A 14,938-nucleotide genomic window follows, 5' to 3' on the forward strand; every position below is an offset into this window, starting at 1 on the left:
TATCTGATCCTCAAAACCGAAATAATATTTCAATGATATGCTTTAATGAGTCATGAGAGTAAATCATGGAAAATCACATCATATAATGCATTAAATCGCATGAAGCTCCTAATTTGAAACCTATAGGACTTACAAAAGTGATGGACACAACTATTTGTAGCTATGATGAACAGGCATTCAATATGATTGAGGAAAGTGAAATAAATAAATAAATAAATAAATAAATAAACTTTATCATTAAGAATTCGTTGCAGCCTGTTCCAAGTCAATGCATGGTTGAACAGGCCAAAAAACATGGCGGCTTCAGACCCCAGCAAGGTTACCCAGGAAATGCCTCAAGACCCAGAGAGTGAGGCGGCCGAGGATCGCCTGATGAAGGATATAATTAAATAATGCTGTTAACTATCTTCAAAAGGGATGCGTTAATTAACCCAAACAACCAATTTTCACTCTTGCACGACCTTGGAGTTTTCTTGGTATGCATGCAAAGTTTCAGACTGCTCAGTTTTATGGTTTTGGAGTTATGGAGGACACACACACACAATTAGTATAATAAAGATAGACACTGTACCAGTCAAGTGAACAAACAATAGTGACACAAAATGACTGCTTTTGTTTTTTTCTAAACCCTTAATTGGGTGTACATGCATGTGGTCTGTTTCCCTATTCATTGTTCATTGCAAATTCAACAAATATATTTCAACTATCAATACATAATGACAATTCAGCTGATCATGATCTATAATTCATGAAGACAGCATTCAATCACAAAATAACACTTACAGCCAAGGCCAAAAAATAAAAATAAAAACACCAGTTGATCGTCCCCACCTGCTTCCTTTTTTTGTTATTTGTTGTTTTGTCAAACACCTTCCCCCCCACCCCCCCCCCCGTCAAAAAAATCCATGTCTTCAGGTACAACTTGCACCATCGATGATTTATTTTTATAACGGAGCCGCAGCGCTGAGTGCTGTGCTGCCACTTTCCGCTCACTTTCTATTGATTGTCCTGCCGTTTCCTGCGTCTGTGACGCTTTTCGTTTGTGAAAACAGCTTGGTTTTCATTTGCTTGCAAATTCGGATGGGAACTAAAGTCCTGAAGCCATGGTATGCTAGAACAATTCTTGAGGGGTGAAGCCCAGTGTGTGATGTTTTCTCCGATTTCGCTTGTGAGGAGTTGGACCAGGCAGACGCCATACAGGAAGGAGCAAGACCAAACAGCGCTGCTGAATCCACATCCCACATGTGTAAATCTGTGTAAATAAATAAATGTTGACTGTAGATCTATATAGAAAGATGGCATAGCGAATAATTTGAATATGCACGAAGTGTGTAGTTTTTTTGTATGCTGCCATACATTTAAATATATTTGTTTTGAACTGTGGATTGTATTTTTAATAGGTTCTTGTGAGTGTGTTGGTGACGTGTCGGGTATGACCCACGTCATGATATTTCTTTGGAGTGAGAAAACTGACATGTATGATGCATGACTGTAATGATTATATAGTTTTGCTGTTGGAACAATAAAAATAATCAGAACATGCATTTTTAGTGAATTAAATTGGCTACACACCAGACAACTATAAAACCATAATGAGGAGATATGTGTATCCATCCATCCAGTGGGACCATATTCTGTGCAGAGCATTGGTGATACCTAAGCAGTCTCCTGGGCTATTGGGCACAATCCTAGATGGGTCGCCACTCCGACGCAGCAACCTGATACTCATTTTGCCGACCTCAGAAGAATGACAGGCTGAGTCAACCCCACATGGTATTAATTCAACGGAAAAGCAGGATTTGAACACAGGAACCTGGGATCCCAAGCCCAACACTCGAGCCATTAAGCCAACACCAGGTATATATGTGTACGACATGTGATTCTTTTCAATTTATTTATTTTAAGTGTTTCTGTGCATTAAACATGAAGGGTCCTTGAATGAAAATGTCAGTGACCATTTGGAAGGAAAAATCTGGCGGCCATCTTGAATTTAAAAGCCGGCGGCAATTTTGAAAAACAAAACAAAAAACAAATTAAAATGGATTCTTCCTTCCTTTTTAAAAAAATTTAAATCCGGATGAACTGATATATTTTTGTATGGCCTAAGTACCATACATCGTGGAAAAGAAATTATTTTTGTTCATTTAAATGGAGGGGAAATTAAAGAAATAATAAATAAATAAACAAACAAATAAATAAATAAATGTGGCACTCCAACCCCCCCCCCTCCCCCACTCCCAAAAAATGAATAATGACATAAACATCCAAAAGAGGTGAGAGAGGTCTTCATACGAAAGTGGATTTAAATTGGCCAATTTATAGATCTTTACGATACATACCGCAAACCGCAAACAAAGCGAATTAACAGCACCTCAAGCCTGGTGTTGACTCATCAGTTTAGGTGGCTGGCTTAAGATCTTAGGGTCTCGAGTTCAAGACCTTGGCGCGTCATTGAATCAACACCAAGTGGGTTGACTCAGCCTGTCATCCTTCTGAGGTCGGCAAAATGAGTACCACTTTCTAGTAACAAGGGCACTGCATCAGAAAATGATGCAGTCAAGCAGCCATAGGCTGCATACGAATAAATGAAACAGCACCCCAGGGCTACAAAGGCTATCAAAATGGTAACATGAGACTCTCACAATAGTCCATGAGACGTCTATCAACATGAAATGGGCAAACCATGGCCGAGTTGCAGTCTGTAAACGATACAGAACCGCCAATTGCCGAATGCAGTATCAGCTGCTGCCCTGCTAATCATAGCATCAGTCAGCTGACATGACTTCAGAAGTCTTATTTGGCAGGATTATCAGCTCATCCCCTGGAGAAAGGAATTTATCCACAGCTGCGTTTCTGACTCCCTGGCCATTAGTTCTGTGTAGAGACGCCTTTTTAATAACAACAAAGGTTTAAAAACCTTTCCTTCAATACTTCCCTGTCTGTTTCCTCCTCTACTTTTACTTGCCTGTATCCTACCCACCCTATCTCTTATCAGCATCCCACGACATAGCTGCTCCCACCCCCATTTCATCACTACCTTCCTCCGACCTCCAAGCCTTTCTCTCGCCAATTCACCCCACCTCCTCAAATTTACCTCCTCCTAATTCCTCCCCTGTTATACCACTTCCTTACCCTTCCAATCTTGCACCCCCGCCCCCCACACACACACACACACAACCTACCTCCTCTCTTTGCACCACTCCACAGTCCTCAGCTTTAACAGCTCCTCCTCTGGTGTGCCAAACTGTGTGGTTTTCAAACATCTTTAGGCTCCATTCCAAACTATCTCTCTCATATCACCCCTCCCTCTATTCTCACCCACCCCCCCCCCCAAATCTTGGTCCTCTCCTCACCCGCTCCCATCTTCACCATACCACTACCCAGTCTCATCCTTCCCCTCTCCCCATCCTCTCCTTCCTCCAGCATGGCCATGCCTCTCTCAACATCTCCCTCCCTCTCAAAGCTTCCTTCTCGCCGGACTCTCTCTCAAATCAGCCACCCTTCCCTCCTCAAAGTAAACTTCACCCTCTTCCCCTCACCTTTATCCACAGCTCCCCCCACCCACCTTTCTCCTTCAAATCTCCCCCTCACTCCCCCTTCTCTAAATTGCCCCACCTCACAACCACAAAGCTACTTCCTTTCCCAGCACTCTCCCTTACAACTCATTCCTCCACCTCATTCAATCTTCCACTTCCCTCTACCCCTCTCTTATTCCTTGCCACTGTGCCTCATCCCATCACCACCTCGCCTTTTGACCTCCTTCCCCTCATCCTGCCCTCTTCCCGAGCTCTTCTGCAATTTCCTACACACTGTCAACAGCTCTCTCTACCTCCCCATCTCATCCTTCATCTTGCACTTCCCCACCGCTTTATTTTTTGTATACAATGTCAAGGCTCGTATGAGAGCTAACACACAGAACATAGAACAAGAGGAGCAGGAGACAAGAGGGGCAGGAGAGGGAAGGACAAAAGTGTGGAACAGACAAGAGGAGATCTGTTTAAGGGAGAGGGATGGGGTGGGGTTCACAGGGTAAATAAGATGGACACGACAGGGACTTTCAGGAAGGAAAGCAGGGTATTTGAAGGAGGTGGGTTTGGGGCGGATCAGTAGGGGCAGAAAAGATCGTGGTTTTGGATGGGGGATAAGATAATGGGGGATAAGATGGGGGATAAGTTTTGGATGGTTTTGGATAAGAGATGGTGGTGAACAACTGTTTTGAAGACCTGGAGGGAAGAGTGGGATTTTGTTCCAAAGGCGGGAAAAAAAGGAGGCATGAAAGAGTGAAGGTGAGCAGTGATTCTTGATTTTGGAAGTTTTACCAGAAGGGGGTTGCTGGCAGACCTTGAGCGCCCTGTGGAGAAATGTCGGGGGGGGGGTGGGGGGGACATATCATGGACAGAGCTGGGGGGGGCAAGACCAGAAAGGAGACGGTAGAAGACAGAAAGACCACTGACCTGACTGCGGTGAGAGAGCGAAAGATCCAAAGACTCAGCCTCATTGCAGGAGATACCAATGATCCTAAATGCCTTGGTTTCCACAGCGTGAAGCTGAGAAAGGTGAGAGGCAGGAGCACCAGCCTTGAGGGGAGAGCAGTGGTCCAGCAAGCTGCCGCCGAAAGCTTTGTATGCAGTCAGGAGCTCAGGTGTACCAAGGAAGGACTTTGCACGACGGAGGATGCCCAGTCAGAGACTGGCTTTGAAGGCCAGCTTGGAATTGTGGCTTTTTCCAGGATAGATCATGGCAAACAATGAGATTCAGAAGCTTGAATGAAAGTACTTCTTCAAGAGGATTGTTGAGAAAGTATATTGGGGGGGGGGGGTCAAAAGGTCCTTTCGAAGACACCTCGTAAGGGTGTGAAATTTGTCAGGAATGCAAGACATGTTCCACGTGTTAGACCAGTTTGTGATTTTATCCAGATCTGCATAGAGCGAAGAAGCTGCTGCTTGCCGGTCAGAGGGATGACAGATGGTACGGCAGAGGGTGGAGTCATCAGCAAAGAGATAGAGGATTTTCCAGATCGTCTCAGAGATCATTGATGAAAACCAGAATAGGAACAGGGCCCAGAACGCTGCCTTGAGGATCTCCAGCCTGGACAGGAAGAGGGGATGAAAGAACTCCATTTAGGGCCACACGTTGACTGCGACAGGAGAGGAAGTCTGCGAGCCATGAGTGGAGATGGCCTTGGATACCACAGGAAGAGAGTACGGTGAGCAGGGCAGGGTGCCAGACCAAATTGAAAGCACACGATATGTCTCGGGAGATAACTGATTTCATATCTGGCACAGCTGAAACTGCATGTGAAAAGGCTGAATGCAAAAACTCCGTGTTTGCTTCTAAATCTTGTCCCAAACCCATCACTTTCTGTACCCACCTTACCCAGTCACACCCAGCTGTTCCTAGTCTCTGTGTCCTTTTATCTTGCCAAGGTGAAGACCTTGCTGTCAAACCTCAACTGGTCCAGATGGCATCAGCCCATATGTCCTAAAAAAAAAAAAAAACACCTGCTCAACTGCTCTTGCTCTCCCTCTCTCTGTTCTATTCACCCTCTCATTTGCTCAAGGTTATCTGCCATCTGCTTGTGAATCAGCAAACATTACCGCTCTGCATAAAAAAAGGTCCAGAAACAGATCCCTTCAACTGCAGACCAATCAACTTGATCCCAATCATCAGCAAGGTTATGGAATCCATCATTGCTTCCAACATTAAATCCTTCCAGTTCTCCAATGGTTTGATCTCCGATCAACAATTTGGAATCAGAATCTGTCATTCTACTTCTGCTTTCCCAACAAATGGACTGAGGTCCTCAATGCCAGACATGAGATCAGAGCAATCTCCCTCGGCATAATTGTGAGCGTTCGATAGTCAGGCACCCTGCCCTGCTCACCAAACTCTCCTCTTATGGTATACAAGGCAATCTCCAATCATGGCTCACAAACTTCCTCTCCCGTCATAGTCAACGCGTGGCTCATCATGGCATTCTCTCATCTCCTCTTTCTATCCAGGTTGGAGTTACTCAAGGCAGTGTTCTGGGCCTTGTGCTTTTTTCTAATCTTCATCATTGATTTATCCGACTCTCTGGAAAATCCTTACCATCTTTCTCCTGATGACTGCACTCTCTGCCGTACCATCTCTCATCCCCCAGATTGGCAGGCAGCAGCCTCTTCACTCTCTGCAGATGTGGATAAAAATAACAAGCTGGTCAAACACTTGGAATATGTCTTTCAATCCTGACAAATCTCACACCCTCACTCTGTCTTTCCGAAAGGACCATATGCAAAACCATCCCAACTACTTTCTCAACCATCCTCTTGAAGAAGTTCTCTCTCAAGCTTATGGGTCTCACTATCCACCATTATCTTTCCTGGGAAAGCCACTTTTCCAAGCTGGCCTCTTCCATCAGACAAAGTCCTTCCTTGGCACACCTGAGCTCTTAACCATATACAAAGCTTTCATCCAGAGCCTCATGGAGTACAGCTCTCCCCTCTAGGCTGGTGCTCCTGCCTCACACCTTTCTCAGATTCACGTTGTGGAAACCAAGGCTTTTTGGATCATTGGTATCTCCCACAATGAAGCCGAGTCTTTGGCAGTCTTTGTCTGTCTCTCTGTCTCTCTGTCTCTCCCCGCAGGCAGGTCGATGGTATTTCTCTTCTACAGACTCCTCTCTGGCCTTGTCTCCCCTGCTCTGTGATCTGTCCCCTTAATATTCCTGCAGGGTCCTCAAGCTTTGCCAGAAACCCCCTTCTGGTGCAATTTTCAAAATCAAGAATCACTGCTCACCTTCACCCCTCTTTTTCGTGCCTCTGCAACAAACTCCCCCACTCGCTTCAATCCCAGTCTTCCCTTCAGGTCTTTAAAACAGCTGTTGACCAATCTCATATCTTTCCCCATCCAAAACCATGATCTTTTCTCTTAGTTAACCCACCGTAAACCCACCTTCAAAATTCCCCGTTTTCTTTCCTGGAAGCCCCCGTCGTGTCCATCTTGTTTACCACGTGTATGCTTCCCCACCCCCCTCTCTCATCCACAGATATGATGTCTCTGTTCCCTCTCCCTTAGTTATATGTTCTGTGTTCGCCGTTATACGAGCTTCGACTAAGTATACAAAAGAAAAAAAAATCACATCGATTTAGAAAACCAAGAGACGTGGACTTTGGCCGCAAGACTAAAGTACACAGTCACACAAACCATGCCAGATGAATACACATGCACATTGGCCCAAAAATAAAAGCTCATGGTCATATAAAAAAAAAACACACATCCTTGCCCACAGGGCCACAATGCATGGTTATAGAACAAACAATGGTGACCGCTGGCCATGAGAGCACCTTTTTTGTTAATGAAAAAGGTTAAATAAATAAATAAATAAGTAAACCGCAACAAAGCTCAGGATGTACACCTCGGACCAACTGCCAAAGTACACATTCCAACAAAGCTTGTGAAACTGGTGTATTCGTACACTTCTGCCCAAAAGTCGAAGCACATCCGTGAAATATATACATCCCATCACAAAGGACCAGAATGTATCTGTTAAAGAATAACATTGACAACCACTGTCTGTCATCTTGTGACGGGGGCTTTTATTTATTATTATTTTTTTCATTTTAAAAAAAAAAAAGTCAAGCATTATAACAAGGTGAGGGACATACACCTTTGCCACACGGCCAAAGCATACAGTACAACAAGGCTTGTCCAACTCGCACTCGCATGTACATACTTCAGCAAAGCTGAGGCACATGGACAACCAAACACATGCATCCTAACCCATAGGGCCAGAACTTTGGCCGTGGGTCCAAGGTGTACATCCTCAGCTTTGTCATACAATAAATGGTGTCCACTGACCATCTTCAGATGGAGTGGATTCCAACCATAAATTGAACCGACATGCCGTCCCCAGAAGGAACATGCACCACGAGCTCCTCTTAACTGGAATGGTGACCATGAAACGCTGTGCCATACGAGCGTTGTTTTTTGTGTTTTTTTTTTTCAGGAGTCCTGACCAACAGGGGCTGCACATACCCACCCGTTTAGGTACCCATTACCTTCTTCTTGTTATGACATGAGATTTTGGACATGGTGTTGACCAAATCCACGCCACTCAGGCTGGTGTCCTCCTCAATGTAGTGAAGGGTTGCGAGAGGTCATATTTTGGAGGCATTTACCCAATTACCAGTAAATAAGAACCAAATTGCAGCTGGGAGCAGTGGTAGTTGTGCATGTGTACACAGTCTGCATCAGTTTATAAGGGTTCACATGCGAAACAGGACCAGCTACTGCGTTTCCAACCTGCTCGCGTGGAACCATGCTTGGCCAGCTTCAAAAGGCCTTTCTTCTTGAGGATGTAACTGCCGCCAATGAACAAGCTGGAGCTCACAGCAAGTGAAAGGCCGATGTAAAAGTTGTAACCTTCCATTTCCTCCCCTCAGTAGGATCTCGGTTTCAACTCCTGCAGCAAATGAATTCAGATCATTGGAGTACCAGAACCTAGTACCCAAAACATAAACAAAATTGATGCCTCTCAGAAGAGCAAGATACACTCTCATACGAAGATGAATACATGTGGAGTGAAGAAGGTATTCAAATCAACATGCAGTGTTTCTCCAAAATCTATCAATCAGCATCTTCCATCAAAATTACTTGGCATCTGTAAAACTTTCATTTAACACCGGGGGAAAGAATCTAAAGGCCAATTCCCCCCTTCCGTCAAGCGTCACCTGACGACACGATTGGAGGTACCTGTGTACCCACCCTCGATACATTCACTACTCAAGTCATTCATAGAAAAGGAAAACGATTGACACAACTTAAAGCTTTTTTAAAGTGAAGGAAATTAGATGAGGGTCCATCTATTTATTATGTACAAAAATGTGGTGTGATGGTTGACCTCTTTCCCGCTTTCTGCTCCATGCATTTCTTCCGTTCTCTTTCCTTTACTCACAAGTCCTAACCCCTCCTCCTATATACACGACCCTACCCTATTTTCTCCCTTTACAAATAATTGTTACCTCTGCCACTGAAGGTGAAGGACGTTATGTTTTCACCCCCCTGCCCCCGGTCTGTGTGCGTGAAGGATATCTCGAAAAGTTGTGGCCGGATCCAGATGAAATTCTGTGGACAGGTTCGGTGTATGACAAGGACGAAGTGATTTTATCCTGATGAAGATCCGGATCCGGATCCAACTCCCAGAATTTTTAAAAGTGATTCTTCACCATTGAGAGATCGGGCTAAAAACGATATATAGCACGATATCTCAAAAAGCTGTGGACGGATTCGGACGAAACTTGGTGGACACGTTGGGTGTGTGACAAGGATGAACTGATTCAATTTTAGTGAAGATCCGAATCTGAATCCGGATAGGGAATTATTTAATTTTTAAAGTGATTCTTCACCATTGATAGATAGGGCCAAACACGATATAGTCCTGTGTAGCATGATATTTCAAAATTGTATTTGGCCCGATATGTTCTCGTGCATCAGGCATTACACGGCAGAGGGATGGGCTCGACCGAGTACCCTTCTAAAAAATATTTGGTGTGTTTGTAGCACTCTCACATCCAATGTGCCCTGTTTTTCAGTTCTCACAAGTTTCATATCCACAACTAAAGAACGAAGTGAACTTGTGCGGACCCAGGTGACCGATGACGCACCGCTCTCTTTGGGCAGTCCCTCCATGTATACACGTAAGTGTCCTTTTGAATCACCATGACGTAGGTAATCAAAACGATGCCCTTTGTGGTACGTACAGAACCAGCGTGCCTGGTTAGGGATAAACACCCTCCTGTAAAGGCCGAGTGCGATTCCACATCCTTCAACTCCCTCTCGCAGCAACACAATGGCAGATTATGGTCACAATCATGTGATTCTTTGGGGGATGGAATAAGGAACGGGTTAATGCTGTAATCATTAAACCAGAAGATCACCTGTGGGTTTCACAACGTTTACTTATTACAAACTGGATGCATCGACCAGTGGACGTACGTGTACACACACACACACACACACAACACACCAACACACCAACACACAAACACACCAACACCCACACACCAACACACCAACACACCAACACACCAACACACCAACACACCAACACACCAACAGATACCCAGAACCTTCACCGTACCTCATCACAACCGGAACCGTGCACCGTCCACCGGATCTCTTATCGTTCGTGACCTCATTTTGCCCTTTCTCTTCCAGCATGATATTCCATTTTCATTTTTTTTTTTAAACGAAAACGTAACGATGACGTCAATGTCAGGAACTTCCGCCAACGCCTACCGTGACGTCATTACGTAAAATTGTTCGTGAAACGCAATGACGTTTTCGAGGCACCAAGCTCGATATTCACCACGTAACCCAATTAAATTCTCGACTCATCGGAAGCGCCTTCGTTTGTTCGTCTGACAAGTTTGATGAAGGTTTTAAAGAGTCGATTTATCATCCTTGTCCGAGTCCAACTCACCGAAAGGTGTGCGTACCTCGGGACTCGGCCATCCTGCCAACTCGATTGACTCCCACAATACAGAACGGTCGTGCCAATCCGAACAACCATCATGCATCATGCAAGCACCTCACCAATGGGTCGGGAGGACGTCCGAGAGGTTATACACAATCTCCTCACTAATGGATCGGGAGGACGTCCGAGAGGTTATACACAATCTCCTCACTAATGGATCGGGAGGACGTCCGAGAGGTTATACACAATCACCTCACTAATGGGTCGGGAGGAAGTCCGAGAGGTTATACACAATCTCCTCACTAATTGGTCGGGAGGACGTCCGAGAGGTTATACACAATCACCTCACTAATAGGTCGGGAGGGCTTCCGAGAGGTTATACACAATCACCTCACTAATGGGTCGGGAGGACGTCCGAGAGGTTATATACAATCACCTCACTAATTGGTCGGGAGGACGTCCGAGAGGTTATACACAATCACCTCACTAATAGGTCGGGAGGGCTTCCGAGAGGTTATACACAATCACCTCACTAATAGGTCGGGAGGACGTCCGAGAGGTTATACACAATCTCCTCACTAATTGGTCGGGAGGGCTTCCGAGAGGTTATACACAATCACCTCACTAATGGGTCGGGAGGGCTTCCGAGAGGTTATACACAATCACCTCACTAATAGGTCGGGAGGAAGTCCGAGAGGTTATACACAATCTCCTCACTAATGGGTCGGGAGGACGTCCGAGAGGTTATACACAATCTCCTCACTAATGGATCGGGAGGACGGCTGAGAGGTTATACACAATCACCTCACTAATAGGTCGGGAGGAAGTCCGAGAGGTTATACACAATCTCCTCACTAATAGGTCGGGAGGAAGTCTGAGAGGTTATACACAATCTCCTCACTAATGGGTCGGGAGGACGGCTGAGAGGTTATACACAATCACCTCACTAATGGGTCGGGAGGAAGTCCGAGAGGTTATACACAATCTCCTCACTAATAGGTCGGGAGGAAGTCCGAGAGGTTATACACAATCTCCTCACTAATGGGTCGGGAGGACGGCTGAGAGGTTATACACAATCACCTCAATAATGGATCGGGAGGACGTCCGAGAGGTTATACACAATCACCTCACTAATGGGTCGGGAGGACGTCCGAGAGGTTATACACAATCACCTCAATAATGGATCGGGAGGACGTCCGAGAGGTTACACACAATCACCTCACTAATAGGTCGGGAGGAAGGCCGAGAGGTTATACACAATCTCCTCACTAATGGGTCGGGAGGACGTCCGAGAGGTTATACACAATCACCTCACTAATAGGTCGGGAGGGCTTCCGAGAGGTTATACACAATCACCTCACTAATGGGTCGGGAGGACGTCCGAGAGGTTATACACAATCACCTCACTAATTGGTCGGGAGGACGTCCGAGAGGTTATACACAATCACCTCACTAATAGGTCGGGAGGGCTTCCGAGAGGTTATACACAATCACCTCACTAATAGGTCGGGAGGACGTCCGAGAGGTTATACACAATCTCCTCACTAATTGGTCGGGAGGGCTTCCGAGAGGTTATACACAATCACCTCACTAATGGGTCGGGAGGGCTTCCGAGAGGTTATACACAATCACCTCACTAATAGGTCGGGAGGAAGTCCGAGAGGTTATACACAATCTCCTCACTAATGGGTCGGGAGGACGTCCGAGAGGTTATACACAATCTCCTCACTAATGGATCGGGAGGACGGCTGAGAGGTTATACACAATCACCTCACTAATAGGTCGGGAGGAAGTCCGAGAGGTTATACACAATCTCCTCACTAATAGGTCGGGAGGAAGTCTGAGAGGTTATACACAATCTCCTCACTAATGGGTCGGGAGGAAGTCCGAGAGGTTATACACAATCTCCTCACTAATGGGTCGGGAGGACGTCCGAGAGGTTATACACAATCTCCTCACTAATGGATCGGGAGGACGGCTGAGAGGTTATACACAATCACCTCACTAATAGGTCGGGAGGAAGTCCGAGAGGTTATACACAATCTCCTCACTAATAGGTCGGGAGGAAGTCCGAGAGGTTATACACAATCTCCTCACTAATGGGTCGGGAGGACGGCTGAGAGGTTATACACAATCACCTCAATAATGGATCGGGAGGACGTCCGAGAGGTTATACACAATCACCTCACTAATGGGTCGGGAGGCCGTCCGAGAGGTTATACACAATCACCTCACTAATGGGTCGGGAGGACGTCCGAGAGGTTATACACAATCTCCTCACTAATAGGTCGGGAGGAAGTCCGAGAGGTTATACACAATCTCCTCACTAATAGGTCGGGAGGAAGTCCGAGAGGTTATACACAATCTCCTCACTAATGGGTCGGGAGGACGGCTGAGAGGTTATACACAATCACCTCACTAATAGGTCGGGAGGAGGTCCGAGAGGTTATACACAATCTCATCACTAATGGGTCGGGAGGACGTTCGAGAGGTTATTCACAATCTCCTCACTAATGGGTCGGGAGGACGGCTGAGAGGTTATACACAATCACCTCACTAATAGGTCGGGAGGAGGTCCGAGAGGTTATACACAATCACCTCACTAATGGGTCGGGAGGACGTTCGAGAGGTTATTCACAATCTCCTCACTAATGGGTCGGGAGGACGGCTGAGAGGTTATACACAATCACCTCACTAATAGGTCGGGAGGAGGTCCGAGAGGTTATACACAATCTCATCACTAATAGGTCGGGAGGATGTCCGAGAGGTTATACACAATCACCTCACTAATAGGTCGGGAGGATGTCCGAGAGGTTATACACAATCACCTCTGATCTGTAGAGCCTGGGTTCGAATCCCGACCCAGCCATACAAACCGCCGTCCTGGTGTCTCGCAGGCAAGGCGAGCCATCACTGTGTGCACCATCCTGAGAACGGACGTTAAAGATCACACGGTGTGTCCCTGCGTGAAGTGTCGGTGAGCTGTCGCTCACCGACAATTTGTAATGAACAAATTACAAATTCCTTCCCTGACCGACATCAGGCGATGTTTCAGCTGCACAGCCACACCCCCTCGGCAAACAATGCGACTCGCAGCCGTGTGTGACGTCACAACGACGAAGAAGAAGAATCTTTACCTATAATCATACCAATAATAATCCGCATGAGACTGCAAGTCCTCTGTTGATCTTCATCCGATTCACTTGAAATTTGAAGAGGATTTGCATATTTGGTCATTAAATTCAACCGTCAATTATTTTTGAGGTCAACTTTGTTTTACGGATTTTACAAGTGTCGTGCTCTGCGTGATATGTTTCTTGTGTTGTTTCTGTTTTTCTTGTTCGTCCGGGCGATATCTCAGCTGTCCTTTGAGCTTGGAAGTTGAAATTTGGGGACAAAAGTGAAGATGTGCTTTGGCAAAGACGGCACTTTTAATTATTTTTATTAATCAATTAATTAATTATTCTCGATTTATTTATTACTTCTTTATTTTCTTTCTCATCTGGACAATATCTCAGGCACCTTTTGAGCGAGGAAGCTGATATTTGGACGCAACGGTTAACAAGTGATTTGGATATAAAGGGTATTTAGATTAATTAATTAATTTATTTATTTATGATTCCTTTTTCGATTAATTACTTTTCAAAAGGTTACAGATTCGGATGAAACGGTGGTGGTTTCGGTGCTCCATTGGCCAATTGATTAAGAAATTAATTATTTTACGATTCTTATTTTAATTACAGAATTAATGAATCAATTATTGTATACCGCTCCCTCCCAATTCCGTTTCCATGTGCCAAAGGCGCCCCGGCAATGTCACGCGCTGGAGGGGCGGTGTACTTTGACTAGCTCTACTTGTTTATTTATTTGTATGCAGCCTGTTAGCTACATCATTTTCTTTGGGTGATGCTGTGCTGCAAATGCAGTGCCCCTGTCACCAGTAAGCTGGTACTCCTTTTGCTGACCTTGGAAGGATGACAGGCTGTCCAAGCACCTGGTGTTAATTCAACGGTTGTTGGTATTGCAAGGAGAAATTGTTCTTTGATTAAGCTGTTTGAATTGCAAAGAGCAAGGCCCCCAAGCTGACAATCAGAAATCAGAAAAGACAAATGCACCAGGGTTTATTTTAAGGAAATTTTAGAACTGCACAAATTGATTTGGAACTGCACAAGTAGGGGTCTACTGCACGTTAAAAGAAACCCTGAAATGCACTTATAAATTAATGCAAATCAAATGATTCATTATAACACCATGGCAATAAATAAGATTTCTGCTGAAAATACAGAGGGATTGTAGAAATTCTTAAACCTTAAAACAGATGGCTACAAACATGGCATATTAAGAATAACAACAGCAGCAGCAGCAACAGCAATATATGGTCCAAGACGTTGAGGTTGGTTTGTTGTTGCTGCTCTGTTTCCTTGATCTTGGATGTTGGATCCTTGGAGCCATCTCTTCATTCGTGCAAAGAGCAATTCCAAA

The 14,938-nt window shown here is 45.2% G+C and overlaps 1 protein-coding gene across 1 annotated transcript in view; it reads right to left on the reverse strand.

Annotated features, from left to right (window-relative positions):
* The window catches only part of LOC147014465 (magnesium transporter NIPA2-like), a 43,835-nt gene extending 33,558 nt beyond the window's left edge, over positions 1 to 10,277 (reverse strand). Inside the window, exons 1-2 of the mRNA XM_085852418.1 lie at positions 10,121 to 10,277; positions 8,284 to 8,443 (exon numbers count right to left, since the gene is read on the reverse strand). Coding sequence (XP_085708544.1) covers positions 8,284 to 8,410 — 127 coding nt within the window. The 5' untranslated portion in view covers positions 8,411 to 8,443; positions 10,121 to 10,277. The remainder of the gene's footprint in view (positions 1 to 8,283; positions 8,444 to 10,120) is intronic.
* Between the last annotated feature and the right edge of the window lie 4,661 nt (positions 10,278 to 14,938).

This window comes from Eptatretus burgeri, chromosome 13 (assembly GCF_056783735.1).
Source record: "Eptatretus burgeri isolate ZD-2024b chromosome 13, Ebu_testis_v1, whole genome shotgun sequence".
Classification (NCBI taxonomy): Eukaryota; Metazoa; Chordata; class Myxini; order Myxiniformes; family Myxinidae; genus Eptatretus; species Eptatretus burgeri.